At 31.6% G+C, this 26,739-nt stretch overlaps 3 protein-coding genes across 3 annotated transcripts; 2 read left to right on the top strand and 1 right to left on the bottom strand.

Annotated features, from left to right (window-relative positions):
• Nucleotides 1–277: 277 nt before the first annotated feature.
• Nucleotides 278–8,414, bottom strand: LOC133201649 (uncharacterized). The gene is made up of 7 exons (XM_061337437.1): nt 8,305–8,414; nt 2,836–2,947; nt 2,398–2,503; nt 1,855–1,955; nt 1,582–1,684; nt 635–750; nt 278–472 (listed from the first exon to the last, which is right to left on the bottom strand). The coding sequence occupies exons 1-7, from the start codon at nt 8,412–8,414 to the stop codon at nt 317–319; spliced, it is 804 nt and encodes a 267-aa protein (XP_061193421.1). The 3' UTR covers nt 278–316.
• A 2,982-nt stretch (nt 8,415–11,396) lies between these two features.
• Nucleotides 11,397–13,808, top strand: LOC133201648 (uncharacterized). The gene is made up of 4 exons (XM_061337436.1): nt 11,397–11,453; nt 12,782–12,934; nt 13,109–13,213; nt 13,680–13,808. Exons 1-4 carry the CDS (start codon nt 11,397–11,399, stop codon nt 13,806–13,808), a joined length of 444 nt encoding a protein of 147 aa, XP_061193420.1.
• A 2,991-nt stretch (nt 13,809–16,799) lies between these two features.
• Nucleotides 16,800–26,111, top strand: LOC133201647 (protein PIF-like). Its single transcript, XM_061337435.1, has 11 exons — nt 16,800–16,809; nt 18,730–19,260; nt 19,492–19,599; nt 19,747–19,941; nt 20,577–20,753; nt 21,492–21,684; nt 22,160–22,589; nt 22,749–24,152; nt 24,319–24,415; nt 24,966–25,045; nt 25,938–26,111. Exons 1-11 carry the CDS (start codon nt 16,800–16,802, stop codon nt 26,109–26,111), a joined length of 3,399 nt encoding a protein of 1,132 aa, XP_061193419.1.
• Nucleotides 26,112–26,739: the final 628 nt, after the last annotated feature.

The following is a 26,739-nucleotide window of genomic DNA, read 5'->3' as shown; positions in this document are numbered from 1 at the left end:
TTTTCATTAGTCAATATCTAAATTAGCCAATCAAAAGGCAGATTCAAGATTCGATTACTCCCCTTTGCTTAGTTTATTGTTGTGTATATTTATTAATAAAGAGAATAATTGTAATGCATTATTTATTGTGTATGGGTTTCACTGTCAAGTTCACTTTAAGTCAGTTTCTGCAGGTATGCTGAATTGTTAGTGAACGCTTAAGTAGACTGTTATTATACTTTACCTGTATTATATTTTGTTATCCATGAAATCATAAAAAAAGCAGGGGAAAACCAGAGAATGGTCAAAGTAGATTTTATTGAATTGCAACAAATCTCTAGCAGGTCCAGTCACAGTCGTCGGTATTGCTGTTATATTTACACTCTGCCAGGTCACCTGGAGTGTCAGAAGCTGAAGAGCAACGGAATCTATTTCCTAAAGCACACACCTTCTCGGGTTTATCGTGGCCTACTCTCAGTATAATATTTTCAATCTACAATATGTTTATATTATGAATCTAAAAATACCTATATATTTTTTTTTTAAATTCAGACTATTCAATAGAAAGTTTTGCATTGACATCAATTGCATTTTTTAAAAAAAATTATCTATTTATTTATTTATTTGTTAAATCGATGTGCAAATCAAATCTTACTTTGCATTTACAATCATCCTCGGAATATGTCGGAAAATCTCTGTTTGTGCCATCGACATGGGAAAAGAACATCATATCGCATAACCTTATCCTCATTTGTCTGTTATGAATGTAACCTGTGGAAAACCTTGATGATAGAGATAATCTAGTCCCATGTACAAGGCAGGAATTAGCAAAGACTGTGGGTGTTCTTTTTACAACCTTTAACTAATATAAACAATACAAAACAGAAAGGAAGAAAAAAGAAATAAAATAGGAACAATCCCAAAATTATAACTTTCATTATAATTATTGCTGGAATGTCTCAACTGTAGTGCAACTAGATTTGACAACAGGTCTCTAAGTGACCTTTAGAATTTAGGCGCCAACTGGCGCCTAATCAAAAAAATTTAGTCGCCAATGGAAATTTTTAGTCGCCAGGCTCTTTTTGTTAAAGTTAATAGTAATCAATAGAGGGGCGTATGCTTACTAAAAAACAAAAAGGTGACTAAGAAAATACGTGTCCAATGCTAAAAATAATTTCCTCTTTTTAAAATTTATTTTCGTTTCTTCAGAAAGATAAAAATTGTTAAAAGTTTCCGAATTCGACGATCGCCGAGTCAATTTGAAATGGTCGCCAGTTTGGCGACTTATGGAAAATTTCTAGGCTCCAATCAAAAGTTTAAGGCGCCATGGCGACTAAATTAGTCGCCAATTAGAGCCCTGGTCAAGACAGAATATGTGTATTTAGAAAAAAGGACTTCTATCTAAATAGATAGATCTCTTTTTTCAAACATGGAAAAGACAGATTTAGGAAATTTCTCAAAAAAACACTTTTTGAACAATAAAATTACAACAATGCATTACTTGCTACATGTATTGCACGATAAATCAACCTCAGGAAAATCTTAAGTCAGCACAATGTCTTATTTACTTCCAAAATCTTGTAGAATATTTGGGTGTCTTACCGTTTATAAGATACTCTTTATTTACTTTTAGTCCTACACCACACACAGAATCAGATCCTGCCGTCCGAATTTGCACCGTCCCTTCCTTTTCCTCAATTATATTCTTATAAGAAATGTAACAATAACAATTGAAGGAATTTACTCAAACATTCATATAAAAATAGTACACATGAAATTTTTTGCCGAAAAGCAGACGTACGAAAGTATTAGAGTGAGATAAGAACATCCAATGATTATCTTAAAGAATATACATAGAATTAAAGAAATACTTACGCCTTTATAAACTTTCAATATTTCCACTTCATAGATTCTTTCTGCATTTACCCCTATTAAGCCATCTCCATAAGTCAGTTTTGTAACCTTACCACGAACAGCTGAAAAATATATTATGTCAACATTTTGGGTAATTTGATGTAAACAATTTTAATTAAACTTTCCAACATGAAAAAAGATTGTTGTACAGTATTTACGCATGCCTAATTGTGCGTCTTCTAACTTGGTACAAAGTCAAATTCATTATTATGATATTTTTCTTATATTTCAATCACTGTTAAGAAAAATAACAAAAATAGTGAAAAAAATAAACAAAAGAAATAACAAAATGCCTACAATTCCAAGTTCATAATCATAACAATTGTAGCATTGTATATGCTGTATTTGCCTTTAAATTTAAATAGATATATAAATGTAAAAGGTGAAGATAACGAACAGTTATACTATTTTCTCTTTTCTTTTTTTATTAGTACATGTATAATACATTGTAAAAATTCAAAGATTATATTCAGAGATAGAGAGAGAATGGAAATAGCGACTTACCATACTCAGACGTGCAGTATTTGGTTCGAGGATTTCTGAACGCACAACTACATCCGGTAACAGCAGACAGCTGTACCATGATAACAATAATCATGAGAGCAAAGGCCTAAAAAGTATAATAATTATTATTTTAGATTTCTTCTCAAAACGTTTGAGGGTCCTTCGGATGAGACCTTAAAAGCAGAGGCCCCGTGTCACGGTAGGTGTTGGCACGATTCGATAAAGAACCCTCACTGCTCAATGGCCCTGAGTGCCGAGTAGTGGTCTAAATTTTAAGTCCTTCAGCGGTATATAGTGACGTATCTACATGAGTGAAAAATTCTCAAATGGGACGTGAAACAACATACAATCAATCAAAAAATTAATCAAAACATTTGACAATAAAGATATTGCTTTATAACAGCCTTTAAAAATGTAAATGAAACCTCGTAATTTTACCGCCATAGTCCTCTCTGTATATCTGGATGGAACACAGATTTCGTTCACCAGCTGTAACTCTGTTACTCCCGCTTCATTTATACATTTAAAACTGCCATCAGGGTCATTTTGTCTAGCAAATTATCCCATCAATTGCTACAATGATTTATACATAATAGAGGATAAAGTGTTTGATTGTAGTAGTGATCTAGGAATTCAACATCTGTTACATACATAATCATACCAAATTAAATATTTTTCAGTTCATTGTTGTATTTTATTCCATACTTTATTTTTTTTTAATTAAATTTCTACACGAAAGAAAACAACGACTCGAAATAATCCACTAACAACTGTAAATAAACAATTTGGTACTATTGTTAAAATCACTTAATTATTGAATTATTTACTCACTTAATTCAGTGTTTGCCACTACTGTTGTAAACACTGTATTAAACATTAATATTTAATAAATAAACCATTATACATGTAAATTGTATGATTTAGCACATGTGTTTTATCTGGAGATATTTTCATTGTACAACTTTGAACCCTGATAACCAGTTTGAAAATAATTGTTCACTAAATGTAAAACAAAAATTATTTGTTAGTTTATCAATTCCACATATAAAATTAGTCTAAATACTTCATTCTATATTTTCTATGTTAAAAAATACAGTGTCTACTATACTTGTCTACTCTGGATGTTTTGTATTCCGAAGTCTTGCCAAATGGGATATAAGTTTTCAGCTCATTTCTGTAAATTCAGTTGTTTGAAATGTCTAAAAATATCTAATCCGAAATGTTGTCTAATCCCATTTGGTGTCCGGATGAGATAAGTTTTACTTTACATCGATTTTTAAGGGCAAAAACCAGCAAATAAACAATTGTGCACAAATATACCAAATGTTGTAATGACAGACCCACGTGCACAGTAATTACCCCCATCCTAAACGATAACTGGTGGCACTGTTCATGATTTATGAAAATTTGTATTAAATAAATCCAGTTAATGACAGTGATTATTTGCGAATGTGAAATAACAAATAAAATGACGCTTGGATGATCGAAAATTAATAGTTACATAATTTAAGGAGGGGTTCTTCTCATATTTGTTTTATCTAAAAATAAATGAAAATTTCAGATTTAAGATAACGATATCACCAAGTGCTGCTATCAATGAGATTGAATTTGACAATTTTATTTTAGGTGCAAGGTCAGGTCAAGGTCATCATCTTTTTCCTTGACATCAAGAATAAAAATATACTGTTGCCAATCATTTGATGTTTCCATTTATTTTTAAAGATTAAATGATTTTCTTTTTTGCATAAAAAGATCTCACCATATAAGGTTTATCAGATGATACTACCACATTAAGATAAAGAATATAACTAAAATAGGTATTGGCTAATTCGAATTTCCTCCATTTTAATTAAATTTTTAGGGAATATTAGTTATTTTGATATACTTCATATGTTTAAATTTTTTCCTATTCTCACATATGGTAAAGTAGTCATATCAAGATACAAAGTGATACGAAAACAAAAAGTATTGACCGTTTAGTATGAGAGGAAAAACACTTTTTACTGATTTTTTGCTCAAATCTGTTCTGTTCTTAGATCGGAAGCTTTCAAAAGCTAATAAGACTGTAGGTCGTTTAGAAAGTTGAATTTATTTCATATATTTTAAAAATTTAGGCCATAGTTATTAATGTTAGTCACTTCAGAAAATTTCATTCAGTCTTTAAATGTTTTAAAAAATTAACAAAATTCAATGTTTTGTAATAATTTTAAGATGCAGAAAAGGAGACATTTTCATACGCCGTTATTCCGCCAAAAATATAGTCATTGCTAGAAAGATTCGTAAAATTAATTTTATTAAATTGTAACAAGCCGTCAAAGGAAATATCTTACTTACTTTGCATTTACAATCCTCCTCCGTATATGCCTCATCTGTGTTTAAGTCATCAACGGGGGAAAGGTATACCATATCACATACTAGTAGTCCAGTCCGCATTTGTCCTTTATATATGTTATCTGCGGAAAATCTTCAATATACAGAGACTATATTCCCAAGACCAACCCAGGAATTGACAAAGACAATTAGTGTTCTTGTTACAACCGATAACTACCAGTATTATAAATGATAAAAAAATAAATAAAACTGGAGGATACAAAAGACTCTCCACTTTATTATTGCTGTCATGCTTTGCGTCTCGATTTAACCGTGCAGTCTGTACGGATAGAATAGAGAATATACATGTAAGTAACATCTTTATTTCTATATTCAAAAAATGCAAGCTGTACAAATTACTGTCCAAAAAATTGTTTCCTTTTATATTTGGACTACTGAGGAAAATTCTAAACTAAAGAGCAAGCATTTCGAAACATTTTTTTAAAATAAACTTTACTAGTAGTTTCGCCACGAAATGGAATCCATTCATTCGTGATAACCTATTATATATATATATATATATATATATATATATATATATATATATATATATATATATATATATATATATATATATATATATATATATATATATATATATATATATATATATAATATTTTCGAACGAAAAGCAGACGGACCAAAGTATTACAGCTAGGAAAAGCAATTCATGTTTCCCTCAGATGATGTAGATACATACGCCTTTGTAAACTTTTGATATTTCTACCTCAAAGATTCTGTCTTTAGATCCTATTTCTTCATCACCATTAATCAAATTTGTAACTTTACCTCAAACAGCTGAAAGAAATGTCAACCTTTTTATATTATGATTTACTCGACGTTATGCATTGTATTTTCAAAAATAAATGATATTGTACAGTAAGCATGAATTGCTATTTATCTTTTACCTTAGTATAAGGTCAAATACATCTCAACCTATGTAAGTGAAATATATATATATATATATAAAAGAAAATTGAAAATTGAACAAAAGAAAAATAAGCATAAAATCCCTTAATTGAGATTTATGCCAACAACCATCGTATATTCTGTACTTGACAGTTGAACAATAAAAAAATACAAAGACATCAAAATTATTCTCTCTCTCTCTCTCTCTCTCTCTCTCTCTCTCTCTCTCTCTCTCTCTCTCTTAATATAACATAGAGAGATCGTATTAAGAGAGAGAGAGAGAGAGAGAGAGAGAGAGACTTACCATAATCAGATTGGCAGTATTTAGTTCGAGGATCGCTCCTAGCACAACTACACCCGCTGACTAAGGTCAGCTGTAGGGAGATTACAATCAACACAAGAGCAAAGGCCTAAAATATTTAATAAATAATATATTCTAAGCGATCTTTTAACAATAAATGTTGGTCTAAAACTCTGTGAAAATGATATTTTTTGGATTTTACCGCCATTTTCTTCTGTTCAGCTGTGGATAGTGAACGGGTTTCGTTCATCAGTCTGTCACTTCTGCTTCTCCCCTCCTTTTAACCATTTATATCTGAAAACAAAATTGCCATTAGGAATATTTAGCCTGGGAAAATATTTTAACATATTTGCTTCTATGAATTATTCATGATGAATTGTAATATTGAATGTTTTTACTTTAATCTATTTCTACGAGTACGAAGTCATAAAGAATAAAAAAAAAATAATAACGAATGTACCAACAAAACTATATCTAAGCATAATTTCTCACTAGTAATAAACCATTAATAAAATCTTTTACAAACTAAATCCAGCACTAGCCGTCAAAGTTTTATATAGCCGTATAGGTTTTAATATACATGTAAACTGTTTGTTTATTTTCGTTGTGTTAAATTTTTAATGTTTAAAGAAAAGATACTGATTTGTTTAGATTTGATTTCGTAGTTGAAGAAGAAACATGATATGTTACATGTAAGTTTGAAATTTTAACATTTGGTCTCATCATTCAATAAAAACAACGAAAATTAATCCCCAACAAAAATTAAGTGATTTCACTAATACTCGTATATATGTTTATTGTTTGACAAAAAGGTTAAGCTTTTATCACCATTGCTTGAAAATCCCATAGTTTTATCATTGAACTCAAGTTAAATTAATTCCATTAAAGAAGACTTTTATTGAATTGATCTTTAAAACATACTCTTTTTGATATTTGGTTTCAGCATAGAAAGATTAATTGATTGAATGTGTGTTGTTTTACCTCATATTTGTGAATTTTTCACTCATACAGAGACGTCACCATATACCGCTGAAGGGCCTCAAATTTAGACCTGTACTCGGTACTCATGGCCTTTGATCAGTGATGGTTCTTTATCATGCCAACGGCTACCGTGACACTGGACCTGATAGGAAGTTCAAAACTAGCTTTTTCATTTTTTTACTTTTATAACGTGAAATTACGATATAAAAATACAAAAATGGATATTAAGGAAATGTGTGAATGCTATGATAAATTGTTTCACTCCATTTGAATCATATTTGTGAAAATTATTATTAATTAGAATTAAGGACCCTCTATACACTGATGAAAAATGTTTTTTGGACTTTGAGAAAATTATATAGCGTATAGGAGGTTATTTTGAAATTAACCAATTCATTTTTAATATAGGGAGCGTGTCTTTTTTATCCAGGAAAAGTCTTCAAAGATAAAGAAGTAATAATAAATCTAAGTTGGAATAACTTGTGTCCAATCCCATTGATTGTGTTTCAGTAAAATATGTTTAAATCAAATAATAATAAAGAAAATTCGCTTTTGCTTACTCAAATGGAGAAAATACATGCAAATAAAACTACACAAAAGTACCCTGAAATCAGGATGGAGTGTAGAGAGAGTCCTTAAGAGAAATTATGCAGAAATCAAACAAAAATGTGTTGACGCCTATAAAAATACATCTGATTCAACAAAATTGCCTATTTCATAGAAAAACATAATGATGGGGAAGTAGCATATGGTTTGTAATTTATTGTCCTCTTTTGTGATCTATTTTCCGTGCAATTATCGATGAAATGAACTTGAATTTTTCTGGATGTCATCAATAATAAAAATGATAATTATACATTAACTTTTGACAAAATTGAGCGCTTTTCGTATATTCGGATTTGGTATTGATGGTAAAAAGGGTCATGGTTAATTTTTTTTTTTTTTTTACTTTTAGAAAAGCATTTAAATTCAGTCATTTTTGTCTTTAGAAATGCCTTCTGTTTTATGTATTTGAAAACATTTTACGTTCACTAGATTCAAAAACTTATAATTTTTCTATACATTTTGCAAGTCTTCGGCCTAGTGCATTGTGTACATCTGCACTCCTATACATTTATCAAAATAACATTAGCGAGATAAGATTTATTCGAGGGTTGTCCCAGAAAACGCAAATTTTTAAAATGTTTATTAAAGTACTTGACCGCAATGATTCATATTTTGCAGATTATTATGAAATATTTTAGTCATTTTGACAAAATATTATGAGGTTGTATTGTCATATAAATATGAAAACAGCATTTAACGGGTGTGAAATATCGGAGGTTAGCGCACCACAAGTTTTTCACTTTTTGGATGGAGGCTCAAAGAGCATTGTGTCCTTTACTATCTTTTTCAGCGCTTGGAATTTTGATTGCCAACTAGCGGTGGAAATCTGAAACACGTCAGACACACCCATGTTGATTATCATTTTATATGATTTTGACGATTTCCCAAAAGAAAATGTAATTAATAGATAAAGTTTAATAACTGTCTTTGTAGTATTAAAAGAATATTAAGAGGCCTGCAAAATTTTGACTTCATATATTTGTGAACCGAAAAATATCAAAAATGTTGGCGTTTTCTGTGACAACCCTCGTAGATTCCAAAACTATATTCAAAAAAAAATGTTTTTAAAACTGTCGGTTGTCTGAAGAGATTGCTTTTTGTGTTGATTTTTTTTTAAATAGGGATTCCGTTGAATCAATCCCTCTTTTAAGATAGGTGACGCTCCAGCAGTTCTACTGAATGCTCTCTCTCTCTCTCTCCCTCTCTCTCTCTCTCTCTCTCTCTCTCTCTCTCTCTCTCTGAAACCCAATTCTCCTAATATCTGAACTGGTTTCAAACACATAGTTCATCATTTAGTCAATACATGTGTCTTTTAAAACGGAGAACGTGAAAATAAACCCCGATTCCTTAATTCTGTATCTCTGTGTAAATATTTTGAAGAAAGAATTCTATATAAATTCTGTATTAGTTTTTATACTTTCATAAGGTGATATTACGATGACAGTTACATGTATTTATATAACCGGATAATTAAGAATTGTGTTTACAAAGTTTTGTTTGTTTTGTTTCTTTGATTTTTTCACTCATATGGAGATGCCACAACTTGCCGGTGGAGAGCTGCAAATTTCGACCTATACTGGGCACTTGGGGCCATTGAGCAGTGAGAGATCTTTCTCGTGCCAGCACCTACTGCGACACGGGACCTCGGTTTATACGGTCTCATCCGAAGGACCGGTCTCCACGTCCCACAGTGGGATTCGACCCCGCGACGTGAGGATCAACTCCTTTCTCCTCGACACTAGAGCAAACGCTCTAACCACTGCACCACGCGGGCGACTACAAAGTTTTGAATGCTATAATAAACTGTTCGGTGGCCTTGTAATATATTTTTAAAATATTTTTTACCGAAAATTAAGGCATTATGCTCGACATTAAACCTAAGTGTGTGATATCCCGAAAGTAAATCCGATTCCACAGAATTGCTTTATTCATAGAAAAACATAATAATTGAATAATAGGATATGGTATTTTATCTTTGTGATGAGTAATTTTGAATGCCTACATTTAAATGTATTTTCGTACAATAATTATATTGTTAATTCGTCAACAGTACATGTAATTAAGGAAAGATGATATAAACTTTTTTTCAAAAATAATAAAAATCACAACATATTTATATAAGTAGAGTGAACAAGTTTAGCTGCATAGATTTTGATTTTTCATATCAAAATTTCTTGGTAATACCCTATAAAGTGAAAAAAATGTATAGTTTTATGAAGGTGATGGCTAAAAGGTCGAATTTTGAACATCATAGAAATTTAATATCTGTAATTTATAACCGAAATAGGTCGGAAAATATATGCCAGTCCATGCATCCGAGTTTTTGATTGCATCGTCTTTTGGTTCGTGGGTAAAACGTTCAAGATTATATCTTTTCTTTTAGAAAAGCATTAAAATTTATTTTTCTGTATTTAGAAATGCCCGCAAACTGACAACTAAACTTTATGATAAACATGATGACAATTTTTCTTTCGTTGATTTCCTTTGAATGTAGCAATATACCATTAATTTCCCCACGGTAAATTGAAGTCCAGGCTTTGTGACATCATAGACAGCTGCTTTTCAATAAAAATGGAACTCGTTAATAAACTTACCTTGTCATTGGTCATTTACAGAATTATTTTGTTAAAAAGCACTCTGACTGTACACACAAGTACACTGAAGTTGATATTGAAAAGATGCTTGAGTTTCTTATTGAAAATATCTATTTAGTTTTTGGAGATCAGGTCTTCCAACAATCTGTAGGAATTCCCATGGCTACCAATTGCGCCCCGTTATTAGCAGACGTACTTTTGTATTCATATGAAGCAGAATTTATTCAAAAACTTCTACATGAGAAGAAGAAAACACTTGCTGTGGCTTTCAACTCGACATTTCGATATATCGACGACGTACATGTGTATTATCTATTAACAATACTTAATTTCATTAATATGTCAACTCGATATATCCCAATGAGCTTGAAATAAAAGATACCACAGATTCTGACACATCTGTTTCATATTTAGATACTTTACTAGAAAAAGACGTTAATGGTAACCTAACAACAAAGCTTTGTGATAAACATGAACACTTCAATTTTTCAATCATCAACTTCCCTTACTTATATAGCAATATATCCTTATCACCTGCATATGGGGTTTATGTCTCTCAGTTGATTCGATACGCAAGAGCATGCTCTACGTATGAACAATTTCTAAAACGATGCAAGCTATTGACAAACAAGTTGATGAAACAAGGATATCAACAAGTTGTTTGAAGTCATCTGCTCGCGAGTTTTACGGTCGATACAATGACCTTGTCAGCACATACAACCTATCATTGAGTCAAATGCTGACTGACGTTTCTCATACTATTTATACATTGAACTGTCTACGGATCATGACAAGGTGCAAACGGCTGGTGTGACCGGTCGGCAGGGGATGCTCACTCCTCCATGGCACCTGACCCCACCTCTAAATTTTGAGGTCAGTGTTTGCTCTACTTCAAATTTGTATCTTTTCATTGGACTTTCGAGATTGAACACTGTTCGTTATCTTCATATTTCATGGAGTTCATGTTTCCCAATTAATGCGATACGCAAGAGCATGCTCTACGTGCGAACAATTTCTGAAACGAGGCAGGTCATTGACAAATAAGTTGATCGCATAAGGATATCAGCAATCTCTTTTAAAGTCAATTCCGCAAATACTATGGTCGAGACAATGGCCTTGTTTGCAAATACAATCTTTCGTCAAGTCGAATGATGTTTTTCATACAAATTTTTATATCATTATTTTCACACTGAATTATCTACGGATTTTTTGGTTTACTGGACCATGACAAGGAGCACATGGAGGGTGTGAATGGTCGACAGCAGGAGTTGTTTACTCCTCCATGGCACACTTCTGTGCGTGTTGGCTCTGCTCATAATTTGCATTGTTTAAATGGACTTTTGAGAAGATCACTGTTCGTTATTTTCATATTTCACAAGATTTGATATCTTCCTAAACAATACTTCCGCTATTCTCATGAACTCTTTCATGAAGGTTTTCTGGACAATATATTGTCCACCACTTTCAGTGCATTCTTGGAAAACATTCATCAAAATAACATAAGCGAGTTTCAATGATGTATGATTACTGATTTCCACGAAAATATAGATATAATAAAGTGATGTGCTCGATCAGAGCTGTCAAACTAGTATTTTCTTTTTTTTTAAATAGTCTTAAACAGAATGTATGTGAAAAGAAATTGGGCAGAAAGGAATACAATACTTACAAATGTTTAATATGAAGAGTTTCAATGTATATTGTCCTACAGATAATTTGAGAATTGTCAAGGTTGACAGTTTCTGATAGAGGTATGCATTAGCACAGGAATGTAAGATAAGAGACGGTTAATCACCCTTGTGTTTAGAAGTCTGTCAGCTATTGTTCCATAGACCAGAAATGATTCTGCCTTTCCTGACATTTGCTTGCTTCTCTGGCATAGTGAGTATTTGTGGGAAAAGTATCTTTTTAACTTCATTTTTTATATGTTTCGAAAAATAATCTTTAAAATTCATGGATAAAACATTACAATTTCAATGTTTTTAGAAAATTCTCTCTCTCTTCTATTCTATTCTATTTGCTGCTGCATCTTACTATCAAAACTGTTTGGGAGAAATAACGTAATGTTTTGCATTATTCAAATGAGCACAACTCCTCGAAATTAAATGTACCGAATCGTTATCATAATAAGATAAATATAAATTTGCCTGCACGATCACTCTCAATCTCGGATATCGTACAACATATTTCTGTTTATCCTTGCAAAATTTCTGTTGGTAGCTTTATATAATTTATAGAATGTCACATAATTTAATGTAGTGTTAGATGAATGACTTGTAATTATACAATAAGAAGAATAAAGTCAACCAAAATAAAACTTTAGCTTTGTCTAGGCACGGTTTATATTACCTACTTTGTTAAAATAAGATTCAGGTAATGTGAAGTCTTTTATTTACCATAAACTTTGCTAGTACATTTATGTGCTTGACATACAGAGAAAGGTTCCTATACGGTTAACATATTTTGATTTTATTTTCAAAACACATTTCACAAAATTAAACAAAATTAAAAATGGAACACAACAGAAATAAGTTTGTGTATCATTACAAATTATTGAAGTTCCATAGAAGAAGCAATTTTTTTTTTTTAGTATTACATGAAAAACGTGTTATGGATAATATTGTAGATCTTTCAGCCAATTAGGGCCTCAACAACTGCCGAACAGATAACAACTACGACTGCGCATGGTCACCATCATCAGCATCACACCCATCCACCTAAAACAACACATGAACCGAACGAATTGGAGTCGTTTACCTTCTTTTATGATTACAGTACAGTAAGAATTGATGTCTACTCATTTCTTTTACTTTTTCTATATTTAGAGACTATTACTTTTAGATTTTCATAAATATATTTAAATAAATCCTTCTTGTTTTATACTGAATGATTGCTTATTAGGCATTGTTTTTGCACTGTTAAGTAATCAAATCATGTAATCTTTTACTTTTAGCATGTTCTTGCTGTGAAATCATCACTACATATCTGTTACTTATATAAAACATCTGCACAGGAACAAACCGATGTTCATACGTCACATGGACTGCACACTCTAGAGGTATAAAGATTGTTGCGATTAGGACGAAATAACAAATATTTAGTTTCTTTTACTATTAGCACTAGTTTTGATTGCATTAATGATTTGTTTTTACTGAACATCGATTAACTATAATTGGTCTGTTTCGCAAATTGTGACCAAAAGAAAATCATAAAACATCATTGAAAAAAGAAATTAAAACACTTAATTGCTAACTTAGAATTGCATGTAATTTAAATATTACTTTTATTTATGTATGTTAACCTATTGGGACAAATTTTACACCAAGATTCATGCTTTAGTCTATTAGAAGAAAAACAACGATTTTTATGTTTGAAAAATTAAAATTATTTGCACATAAAAATAAAGATACATGGTATTCTTCAGTGCATATACCATTATTCATATAAAGAATGAAAATAATGAAGACATGTCTTTGAATAGTCCTAGTGGGTAACTACACGCTATGTAATAAAAATGTTTATAGAAAAACTTAATGGACCTCATCGACGCCGGGTCAGCCATGAAGCCAATAACTAAGGATGCCCTGACAGCAATGGGAAGGTCGCTAGCACATTTCTGCAGCCACACACAAGTATACATGCAACTGAACTAGGATTTTTGTGCATTGATTCATCAAGGAATAAAAGTAAAAACTCCTCTAGATCTTCTCATTACTTTTAACCAAACAGAAATGGTGATGCTCATATAAACATATAACCTTAGATGGTCATGTGCTTTAAGGGTGCCAATTCTAAATTGACATGATTACTCAGTATTATTGACTGATATCATCCAGAGTCCGTCTAGTCTTGCTATAGTAACCCAGTAAGTGGACATTTAACTTCCATGTACAAACCTGCATGTACTTCAATGAAAAGAGAGGTAAACAATGACTTTTTTTTTCAAAATCCTTTATAAAACGATTCATTGCATTTGTGTTCCTTAGTGTAAAAGAAAAATGTTCACTATTTTAGTTGACACTATCGCATTCTAATTTACTTGGATAGGTTTTTTTTTCTATAAAGATTAAGTTAATCATAGCAACGGCATTACCCATACGGACAATTAATATTTATATATTCTTGATCAAAATGCTAATTTAATCTAATTGAAAACAAAGGTATTTCCATTGATATTTTTATTGAACTTCTTAATATTAAAGCTGTCAATCCATGAAAGTTAGATTGCACTGAAGGACATGCAAGATTGCAATAAAATAAACTTTCAAAACGACTATTTTTCTTTCAATTGCAGGAATGGTTAACACTAGCTGCAGATCTGTAGCTCTCTGGTCTAAATAAAATTTGGACGACGAAAGAGCTACCGTGACACCCATTGAAAAAATGCATATTTATTGCGCACAAAAAGTTGTGATCAGTTCTGTATTTATTTCTCCAAATTCTTACCTTAGCAGCACAAAAGCTCGATTTCAAAAAAATTCCATTGATCTCTATCAACTTCTCTCGTGGTTGACATCTGCACGAAGCCAGTTAGACCACATTATCTTGCCTCCCAAAAGTTGGCAGTATAAATAGGCGAAATTTTCGGTGGTTTCAATAACATACCCAGAATGTTATGTGGAATGTTTTGATGTGGAAATAGTAAGAGAATATTTTAGGAGTAAACAGTCCTGACTGAGGGAATGGTGCATTTCTCTTTAGTGAAATAGAGTTTCTTTTTTCAGCACTATCACATTTCCCCTATATTGCTCTATTGTTAAAACAATACACAATGAGACTACAAACAAAAAAGCCTGTTAGGATGTACATTGATTAGTCTGACCCTTTTGTGTACTTGTGTATTACGTCATCACTTTGGTGTTAATCAATAAAATGTTGAACTGAAACAAAACCCAGACTAATCTTTTTCGTCATTTTGGTCTCATCAATTAAAATACAAAATAAAATAAAAATTTAGCGTATAGTGCAAATACACATTGATAATGAAACATAATGACGGTAATAAAGTAAATGCAAAATGCTACAGAGTACTTAACTGAGACACATTCTATATTTTATATAACTACTTACCTAACTTTTAACAAACGTCTAATTTATTTGCGTATATTTTTCTTTTGAAATTCTTAATCATCATATCCACCTCAATTTTTATATTTACTTTGAACATTAGCAGAATTAGTTTTTACATATGCACCTATAGTGATGCATTAATTGTGCTTCAAAATATAAAAAACAAATTACACCTCTGAGACTTTACATGTTATATTGGTTAATAATTGAAAACAAACCCAAATGACTGTTTTACAGTTAAGATAATTATCTTCATGGTGATTTAGGCGTTGCTTATGACTTTATGAAGGTTTTTTTTAAACCTTTTTATATCAAAATGTTTATTTGTCGTGTGATTCAATGTGAAGAAATTTGAATTGCAAGATGGTATTCGAATTTCCATTGGTAACTCGTTCACACATTAATTACTTTATATATTACTTTATAAATGTTTTCACCTCAGAATTGTACGAAGGGAACTTAAATGGATCTGACCTTACAGGTAAATCCCCTTCTTCCAATCAAACAAATACCATGATATTCAATGTTTCTGAAAAATGCAAATAAAATACCAGAAAGTACATAATCTGAGCATAACAACACGGCGAGATGTCCGATTATGAAAATTCTCATTTCATTTACACTTTACTAATTAATCTAGTGCACGCCGGATGATTTGTTGTGAAGTACGACTCCTGTTATTTCAAGGAAAAGGCCAAAGTCTGCAATGGTCAGTATATGCTTATTTTTGTGTAAAAATATCCTTATCTTTTTTAAGCATTCTTTATTAACGGAAATAGATTTCTATATACAGATTTCAAACCTTTGAGTTTTTTTTTTAAAACGACAGATTTGAATTTTAATCCAAATGTTTTCGGTAATTTGATTTTTTTCTTGTCTAGTTTCTTTGCTTGTTTTGTTTATTAAGCTGGAAAACGTTGCTTAAAATATGTGAATCTATTTAAGGGATTATAGTATATTTTTTCTATGTGAAAAATAAAGAATAATCGTACATATGCACGACTATTTTATCGGGTGATTGTGTAAGTGCTAAATATGGTAAATTTCAAGAACCTGTTAATCATTTTGTCATTTTATATTCCGGAATGTCAGAATATTAATAATTCCTGGTATATTGCATGGAAATTATGTATAATTGTTTAAAGTCAATCAATAAAACTGTCTTAAATACATGTAGATCATAGCATCCTAATTTTTTCTTTACAGATGAGCTACACGTTGTCCGTTCTTCTTATTTTAATGACAGTTTTGCAGTACTGCACACTGCAGATATATCCCAATCAAGGTAATTATTTAATTGAAACTCGTCTTACCAGATATCTCACAAGATTCTGAACAAAGCAAGAAATGAGTATTGAAAAAATGATTATTCAGCCATCACAATGGTTGCAAGAAAACAAATAGATAATTGTTACTTTTATTAGGAACAACTTATACATGTATCTCCTTATTCTAATCTACCTTATTTGCTAACTAATTGTTCCACTCCCTTTTGTTATAACCATGATTTTTCAGTTAAAGTCAACATTTTAACATAATTTCTTTTTAATTAATTCATTTTAGATTAATAAACAATGACGACTAGTAATCGCCAGATTTTTTTTTTAATTTATCATCAAGAAAATTGTAAATATCCATAACACTTAAACAATATTAATAACTTTAAAAGACCTATGTAAGAAAGTTAGTTTATTACAAACTATTCTGAAATGGAACTTTCAAATTCTTTTCCTTTCATAACGTCCTCAAAAACCAAAAGTTAATTTAATTTAATAAACATAAGAAAGGTGAATTGAGACAACTAATTAAGTGGTAATTGTTCTGTATTAAAAAGCAAAATGTTATTTAAAAAATCATATAAATGCAACAAATTCATGCATGTAGGTACATGTTATTATGGTAAATTATCCATAATTTATGAAAAACAGAATGAAACATCCACACTTTAAATGTTAAGGATCTGTCAAAATGTTCAACTCTCTAGGCTAACAATTGTTTATTGGATTTTTTCCGCGTATGAAACATTGCCATAGACTCAGTATGAGTGCAGAGCGATTTTAAATCATATTCTTTGCTTTTTCCTCTCTGTTAAAAGGTAATATGGTCAATTATAAATTAAGGAGGTTCGATACAAATTTTGTCTGAGCCTCTATTTCCAACATTCTGCATCATTTTTTTTAGTTCTTACAATGAATTTGGATTGTACATTGCCAATTTACTATATTAAAAACCCACGATTGAATTCCATACAAAAAGCATGAGGTGAGGAACTGAATTTTCAGGGGGAAGGGGTTTTTTTTTTTTTTTTTTTTTTTTACAAGGCAATGTCTAATGTAGATCACTTAATTTTCATGAACCTTATTTTCGCGTGAAAGTTTTTGGTATTTACAAGCGAAGCAAAATTTTCATGAATTTCAGTCATTGCTGCATAAAATTTTTAATAATAAAAATAATAAGCTATATTTGTCACAATATAATGATAGATTCCATAAAAGTTATTTGATTCTACAGTATTCAATTAACTTTTATGGAATCTATCATTATATTGTGACAAATATAGCAAAATATATTGTGAATGTTCAGGAATTTTTTTAAACTTTTTATTTCATCATAGAGTCCTACTTTCAATTTTCTTTTCTGAATATATGATAACTTTGACCATTCTGCTTAAATTAAGTAAAATATCAATACTGTGGATTATTTTATTGCTTGTTTATTTTTTCATGCCAGCAAAATTAATCCTGAGTGCAAAAAGGTCAAAAAAATAATAATTATGCAAAGTAATGTGAAACTTTTTCTTGTCATAATTAATGTGTAAATCAAGATAGAATAAGACAAAAAAGATGATTTATGTGTAAGACACAATTACAATGCAAAGAGGTCATATTCAATGCACCGTAGCGCCAATAAAAGCATATTAACCCCCATTTTTTGTTTTGATTCTTTATTTAACTACATCTATGTAAGTATGTATGTAGATACTAAAAATATACTTCATGAAAACTTCTTAGGACTTTTGAAAACAGCATCCAACCTCCTTAAGCATGCGTTACACACATTAGTTATTGTAAAGTTGGAGGCTCAAATTCGTTTTTGCATAAAATGATTTACTACTTGCAAGTTACTTCTTCAGTGAATTTTATACAGACGAAGAGTACTGACTTGTTTTATATGATTATTTCATGGCATTCATTTATACAGATGTACAGTATGCATTATTTGATAAAATCTAGAAGAGTTGACTGTACTTACACTTAAGTTATTCATAAATACGAATAGGTGATTCCCAGGAATATATATAATGCATTTTTATTGCATTATTACACAATTAAATCACCAACATAAGATTAAATTTTGATTAAAATTTCTCTTAACATAGGAAATAAACCTTAAATTCACTGTATTGTATAAATTAGATATGCACACATACACTAAAAATTTTTCTGAATTTTTGAAATTGAAAACAAATTCCTTCTTCATTTTTGAATAAACTTACTTTCACAGATTGTGACTTGGTTGATGCTGTATTTATACTACCTGGGTCAGATGATGTCACTATCCCACATTTTCAGACTTTAAAACGAGTAGTCATGCTTCTCCTCAGAGGCATGTCAATAGATGAATCTGAAACGAGGCTAGGTGTTGTAACATACGGTTCAAAACTTGGAACAGCAATCCCTCTCTCAGGAAACCGTATGTTGATGGGAAAATCTTTAATGAAGCTTCAGAAAATAGGTGGATCTAGCAAACCTATGATTGGGCTAGAAAAAGCAAAGAATCTTCTGACAAGCAACAAAAGGTATGCCGTACCACAGGTTGCTGTTTTGCTTTATAAAAACGTGACCAAAGAAGTCCAGGCAGAAACACGTGAAGTGGCAGAAGAAATGAGTGAGCAGAATATAAGGGTTATTTCGATCGGGATCGGATCTGATGATTTTGCTGATTTAGCTTGGACAAAGGAACAGGCTTATAGATTTGACACAATTGAGACACTGTTCAGTACTATTAGACAAATTCCACAATACATTTGCAAAGGTACTATTAAAATGGTATATCTACGTAAGCATGAGTAAAAAAAATCTCATTTGTAGTAGTTTGCATATCACAGATCTGGATTTAGAAATAATTCAGGAGCTCACTAAGAAACCTTCTCAAAAGAAACCAATTTTAAAATAAACATTTTTGGTAGTATGAAGCAAAAGAAACTATTTTTATATAAATGGAATCAACAACTATATTCAAAATATAAATTTCGTTAATATCCAGCAATTCTTGCATCAAAGCCTCAGTCAAAAACTCCTATACCAAAACCTGCCACTGAAAGTACGGATTCACAAGAACAACAAGAATCACCAGATAATGAAGAAGACTCAAGTGAGAAATCAAGCATGCTTCCTTCAAGTTTAAAACGCAAATTTAAACTACAGTTAATGCATTCTTCTCTACAGCATGTAATATACCAAAATTGTTATCTTTTGGAACTGGGATTATTTTTGCAACGTTTTGTCTTTCACATTTCAGGTATTTGTGATACAGCAACATGGGTGTATGATGTTGGATATGCCCCAGTGAGTGGCGATATAGGAAGGTTTGCAATGTGTTATAAAGGATTGGGTAAAACCCTGAAGGTGTCATATAAAAGCTGTCCTTTTGGTCAGTACTGGAGCGCATTAGATGTCACCTGTATTCAGTTTTCACGGTTGAATTTACCTTATGGTAAGAGATACATGGTCGATTAAATACATTATAAATTAACTTCTGATTACTTATCTCATTTGATAATATCAGGTATAAGGTTAAAATCACAAGTAAGCTATAGCTAGTGATTAGTATCTTGTCTAAATGTATGAAGACGCAAACTTCCAAATCCAGAAGAGTATATAGAATACTACCATTTTATATAAGTGAACTAAGCAAAGTGAATCATTTCTGTTTAAGATCCCTGCAAAAATAAAACTCGATCATCCTATGCTTACTTTGGAATGGGATGTAGTGCTTACTGGCATTGTGATGAAGGAAAATCTGTCCCAAAATGTTGTCCCTCTAAGACGTCATATAGGGAAGGCACGGGGTGTGTCTGGGACCCCTCATGCACATCTAAGTGTCCTTCTTCCGGAACTGGAGAACAAGGTATGTTACTTTTACCAATAGCCAAAAAGTAGCATGAAAATATCATGCTTATCTTTATGAAATTTAACATGTCATCGCACAGAATTTTGATTTCCAAAAACAAACAAACAAACAAAACACCCCTTCTCTCGAAATATGAAGAAGTCTATGCATGTTTTTCGTATGTTTTCTTCGAAATTTTATTTGATCCGGCGTAAAGTAATATTATCATGACCTTTCAGAGACAAATACCATATGCCAGTTAAAGGCAGTTCCGGGTCTTCCAAACAAGTTCCAACAGAAAACACTTGAAGGGATTTGGAAGGTATTCAAATGTGCTGAAGGAGCTGTATTCAGTGAAGAGGACTGTGGATGCACCAGATTTAGCGTTACACAATACAGAGCAAAACAAACAGAAGGTGAGAGGACCATACGGAGATTGGCATCAACGTCAGAAACTTTTTAAAATAAGAACCTTCTAAATGAATAGTAAATCTTTCAGATAAGAACAAATTACTAATATCATTTAGAGATCGTATGCATAAATCTGAAATAGATTGTCTTTGGTTAATACAATAAAGTGTACTTTTCCAAATTGTCATAATTAAGCATTTGTTTGTGGTGACCTTATTAATAAGAAACTGAACTTACTGAACGAAAAAGATGTGAGATTGTTTTCTTCTGAAATAAGTCTGTTTGTTGTTGTTTAACGTCCCTCTCGAGAATTTTTCACTCAGATGGAGATGCAACCACTTGCCGGTGGAGTTCTGCAAATTTTGTCCTATACTCGGCACTCAGGGCCATTGAACAGTGAGGGATCTTTTTCGTGCCAGCACTTATTGCGACACGGGACCTCGGTTTACACGGTCTCATCCTAAGGACCGGTCTCCACGTCCCATAGTGGGATTTCGAACCCGCGACGTAAGGATCAACTCCTTACTCCGCGACTCTAGAGCAAACGCTCTAACTACTGGGCCACGCGGGCGACTTTCTGAAACAAGAAATGTAGATATAACTGATAAAATTACTTCCCTCAAATTTTCATCCAGATTTTTTTGTGGAGACCTTGTTTATGCTGACTCAATATTACGGAACGAAAAAAATATTGCTATAATGTTTTCCTTCTAAAAAAAACATGTGGATCTATTTAATTTTAGACTCGTGTAGTCCTGAATTGTACCTGCCATTTTGCGATGGAATTAAAGATTTCTCTGGTAAAGAAACATACGTTGAAAGCCATGGCCAGGTCTGGATACGTGATGGGAAGGCATATTTTGATGGGAAATCCTCTCTTTTTATACCACGTTTCGCTAGTGTGGAATATGGAAATACGGTGGTCATAAAACTCAAGTAAGATCTTTTCTCAAGATTGAGTTATGGCGCTTGTTACTAAATGCGTCTTTCTTTTTTAGAGGAATGCTCTATCAAAGATAAATAACGAAATATTTTTTTTCTTCCAAAATTCAAATATTATTGCTTAAATAGGTGCCTCTCTGATTAAAGATGTGATACCTGTTTAGTTAAACAACTTTATGTTTGACCAAGCCACCTAATTTGTTGAAAAGTGGGAAAATGTAACTTTACAGTTCAATATCATTTTTCAAAAGTTTAGAAATATACTATGTTTTCTTACTGTAAAGTTTCTGGGAACATTTTCAAGAGTTTATTTTCACATTTTACACAATTAAAATTTCCTTATTAGATTTCAATTGAGAGAAATATTGAAAAAAAAATAGCGATGCAACTCTCCTATGTGGGAGATATGAAATTTTGTTTGCGGTATGTATCTTTAAGTGAAAATTAATTTAACAATATGTTATATCAGATATTTAGCTGATGAGGAGGATGAAGGATATGAGAGCGAGGGGGATCCAACCGACGATGATGATGATAAAAATGAGTATGCTCTTATTTCGAATGGAAATTGTTATGGAAGTAGCTGTGAGCATCCCTCCATTTCAATCAGTTCCAGGGGATCCACTACTCTATTCAACGTTAACAGTGTTTATGACAATGTAACTATTATGTCAGGACATTCAAGAAGGAAAAGAGACTTAGGTGAAAACAACAGTACAAATTCTGATGGTGATGATGATGATGATGATGATGATGTCGAAAACACTTTAGAATTTAAGGCAGAAGCATCAGAAATAGACGATGACGTTAGCTCCTTAGACGTCGATGACAAAATTCAACCAGAGTTGAATGCGAATAGAAATGACACTGCTGCAACCACCTACCAAGGTACATATGAAGTTAAAATACCAGAAAGTTTGTTAAATATGGATGACGGATTTAAAATAAATCAAAATGATGTTCAAATTTCTGACCTTTTAAAGAAAACTTCTCTTTTTGATATAATTCTTGGATCACCTATAAGTATTGATATTCCTACAACAATTGCCCCATTAAAGAACGATGACAATGAAAACAATGAAAATGAGAACATGATGAATGTTGATGAAAACAAAATTGATAGAAAAAATGACTTGACCAACACCACGTACAAAAATGTTGCAAGTACGATCGAAAATACCGATTCAAATGTAATCCCACTTCATACAGATAATGCAAAGGGCACAGAGAATTTCAATTTCGATCTTATTTTCACGAATGGAGAAACTGATGGCATAACAAGAATAATTGATGATATAAAAGGAGTCATTGTAAACAATAACGACCAAATGGATCAAAACGATGATACCGCAGAGGAAAGCGTATCAAACATTGCACAAGAAACACATGACACTGTGTTAATCAATGCTCTAGAACCAGAGGATATGTCTTCAAACAATACTCCTAATCCAGATGATGTATCATCAAATAATGCCCCTGAACCAGATGATATAACTAATCTCCTTGAACCAGATAATATATCTTCAAATAATGCCTTTGAATCAGATGATAGAGCTGCAAACAATGTTCCTGAACTAGATGATGTATTATCGAATAATCCTTCACAACCAGATGATGCATTACCAAATAATATTCCTCGACCAGAAGATGTATTGTCAAGTAATGCTTTGGAAAAAGACGACAAGGTATCAGATAATTTTGTGGAACCTGATAATGAACTTTCAAACAGTTCTCTGGAGCTAGAAGATGTATTATCAACTGAAATTTTAGAAATAGATGACAGGTCATCAATTGCTTCTTCTGAACCAGATGATGCACTACCAACACTATCAAATAATGCTCAGATTCCAGAGGACAATCTTACAAGGACATCCACAGTCAAATCTACAGTGACTAATATTCTAACTGATGATGAAGTTAGTGAAAATGGAGCTGAATCGAGAGAAGATATAAAAACAGAAGAAATCAGTGAGAGAGATAAAGAATTAAATGAAAGTGCTGAGGCTCCCGACGAAGTCATGAATGAAAATACTAGCCATTTTGCAGAGGTAAATGACTTAACACCAGTCATAACTATAGGGGGTGACAACCTAGATGATATTAAGAAAAAAACACTGGTCAACATAACATTTTTAGATATTGCAACTGACAACATTAGTAAAGAAGATAGTGAAAGTGTGAGTAATATGTCCAAGAAAACAGACACCATGATTACCAAAGAGGTTTCGAATGTGAATGAAGGAAATTTAGAAAGGGGAATTATTTCTGGTGATTTTATAACGCATTCTCTCACAAATGAGAACACGCCAAGTGCAAAGACTACGGAGATGGAAGACTCAAAAAAGAACAAAGACATGGAAGGTCAGAAAAAGAAAAATGAAATTGTTAACAATAAGAAGAAAGAGGGAAAAGCTATTTTTTCAGAAGAGAATAAGGATGGAACGGAAAAAATATCTGAAGAAGTAAGAGAAATTGGAATGAAAATGATTTTTATACAGAATACGTCTATATATATATATATATATATATATATATATATATATATATATATATATATATATATATATATATATATATATATATATATATATCAAATATATGTAGAGCTTATGTTTTTTCAAATTTCAGAAATTAAGGAAATGGAAAACCGTCTCCTTGAAAATAAAAGACGGTGTCATACAAGTGACAATTGATGGGAGAAAGGAGGATGATAAATATTTAAGAGGTTTGTGTTGAATGTTTGTTTTTTTTTTTACTACAAATTGTTCCAGCCTTATCAAATTGAATGTTAAAAGATTTTTTGATGTTTGTCTTTTTAATAGCATAAATCCTCACAAAAGTGTGTTACTTTACCTATGAAGCAACCATACATACTTAGGCACAAAACTGCTATGATCAGGGGTTAAACATAAATTGTCCCTGGGCCTAAAACAGGGGAAAGAAACAATAAATAACATGCTCGACAAAATTGATACACTTTGTCCTGAAGTGTGTTCATCAATATACATGTATAGACAAAATTATAATGACATTTTGTCTAAAACTAAAATCTTTTTTGCTACATAACAAAAGACTAGTTTGTGATATGTGCTAATTTTGTGAAGTTAATATGTCTTAAAAAAACCATTCAGGTACCGTCAAGACTTAAGGTTTTTTTGGCTTTTCTTTATACATTATCTTTTATTGATTTTACCCATTTATTGAATGTCATATATAATGTTTAATGCAAATCTTGGATTGCATTGTCACATTTTTTCAATGTTCGTAATTTGCAGGATATGTACAAACTACCAATAGTGGAATACATATCGGAAGTGGTACCGGTCGCCGGAACTTCAAAGGTTACATGGACGAGGTAAGTTGTTTGAATACAGTCATGTGTTGTACCAAATAAAAATGTCATTGTTTATATTAGTCAATAAACCTACATAGCTCTGGGTTTATGAAGAAATATTATGCAAATTGCAGAAAACCAATATTGCACACTGAACAAACGTACTAAGTGGACACGTATTAATTGATAGCTATGTAGATAGATGCAAAAATGAAACTATATGACAGAATTATAAACTGTCTAACCAAAAAAATTCTTTTAAAATCTTAATATTGTCAAAAAACCAAGAAATTGAAAACATTTTTTGCCAAATAATTTTGTTCTAAGCCTTATAGTGATATATGTAGATGACACGTTAAACAATCTAAAAACAGGATGGTATTTGAGAATTAACTGGGTTTTACATTAAATTAAATTAAAGATTTTTTGTCCCTATTTCAATAAGTCGTTATGCAACAGTCAAAAACTGATCGAATATTACTTTCATTCTACAACAGAATCTGTTAAGCAAGATGCAACAACAATATGCGCTTGTACACGTGTGACGCAAGATCAAAAGTGTCCCGCTTTTGAAAATAGCAATAGACAATTAAAAAACATGACATAAAAATTAATTTGTCACATTGCATTAACGTAATGTTTAAATAGATACGTCGAAGTCTATTTATTGCAGAAAAAATATCGATGGCCCACTTAAATCTATTCTAATGTGTAGAATATATGTTTCTTAGTTTTCAAAACTATGTCTTACGATCATAAATATTTATATTGAATACAAATATAAAATTGGGAAAACTAATAAAGAGATCATAAAATACTCCTGCCAATGTGAGTAAATTGAAACACATATGGAATTTCAAGCCAATTATATGAAAAGTGACCTTGCTCATTATAAATGATTTTTAAATTACAGATTTATATATACCTATGTGATCCTGACAACAATTCAGCAAAAGAAAGACGCAGACAGTTGTTGTATGACAGAAGATCCCGCCTTCTCGCTGATAAGGAGAAAACATCAAAGTTGTCCGCAAATTGTGATTATATTAATCCCAAGGCTCATGATTGGTTAAGAGACAGAAGATGAAAGTTTATTTTGTTTCAAATGTTTAATTTATAATTTTTTATTTACATGTAATTCTCTTTTCTTTTATTGTGGTGATAAGCTTCTGAAACCTTTGTTTGTAATTGTAATGAATTTCTGTGTACAAATAAAGAGAATAACTTTACATATATGTACTTCATGAAATTATCGTGCGGATCTAAGTATTGAAACATCAATTTAAAGACCATGAAATGTAGTTGTGTTTAATGAAAACTGATGAATATCTTCGCTTTGCCTACTACATACAACGTAGGTCTCTCTCTCTTTCTCTCTCTCTCTCTCTCTCTCTCTCTCTGAACAGTTGCCACATATTTTTATCGACTTAGGTCAGTGGCGGCCAGGGTTTGAACCCACGACCTTCCGATCATGAAGCAAGCGCTCTACTCTCCACACTGAAGAACTCCACAAAGCTATACCCCAGGGTATAAAATGTGCTATTCCACCCTCAGAAATTGTATACCAGTATGATAAAACGCTTATCCACTGGCTGTGAGTGGGATAGTTCTTTCATCAAACTATTGACAGGAACTAGTACCCTCGGGCAAGCCCTCTGGGAATAATTCCTGTCATCAGTTTGATTAAAAAAAAATTTTTTCAACTCACAGCCAGT

Source organism: Saccostrea echinata, unplaced genomic scaffold (genome assembly GCF_033153115.1).
Source record: "Saccostrea echinata isolate AGI-Se365-2 ecotype Australia unplaced genomic scaffold, CSIRO_AGI_Sech_v1 ptg000045l, whole genome shotgun sequence".
NCBI lineage: Eukaryota > Metazoa > Mollusca > Bivalvia > Ostreida > Ostreidae > Saccostrea > Saccostrea echinata.
The sequence above is the reverse complement of the archived record's forward strand: the minus strand, read 5'-3'. Positions and strand labels throughout refer to the sequence as shown.

Coding starts and splice junctions, on each gene's coding strand:
- LOC133201649 (XM_061337437.1), bottom strand. CDS start 8,414: ATGGGTGTGTCTGACGTGTTTCAGATTTCCACCGCTAGTTGGCAATCA. Junction 2,948..8,304: donor TTTGAGCCTCCATCCAAAAA/GTGAAAAACTTG, acceptor ATAATTTGCTAG/ACAAAATGACCCTGATGGCA. Junction 2,504..2,835: donor ATACAGAGAGGACTATGGCG/GTAAAATTACGA, acceptor TATACTTTTTAG/GCCTTTGCTCTCATGATTAT.
- LOC133201648 (XM_061337436.1), top strand. CDS start 11,397: ATGGAGGGTGTGAATGGTCGACAGCAGGAGTTGTTTACTCCTCCATGG. Junction 12,935..13,108: donor TCTTTTATGATTACAGTACA/GTAAGAATTGAT, acceptor TTTTACTTTTAG/CATGTTCTTGCTGTGAAATC. Junction 13,214..13,679: donor ATGGACTGCACACTCTAGAG/GTATAAAGATTG, acceptor AAATGTTTATAG/AAAAACTTAATGGACCTCAT.
- LOC133201647 (XM_061337435.1), top strand. Junction 19,261..19,491: donor TCCACAATACATTTGCAAAG/GTACTATTAAAA, acceptor GTTAATATCCAG/CAATTCTTGCATCAAAGCCT. Junction 19,942..20,576: donor ACGGTTGAATTTACCTTATG/GTAAGAGATACA, acceptor ATGACCTTTCAG/AGACAAATACCATATGCCAG.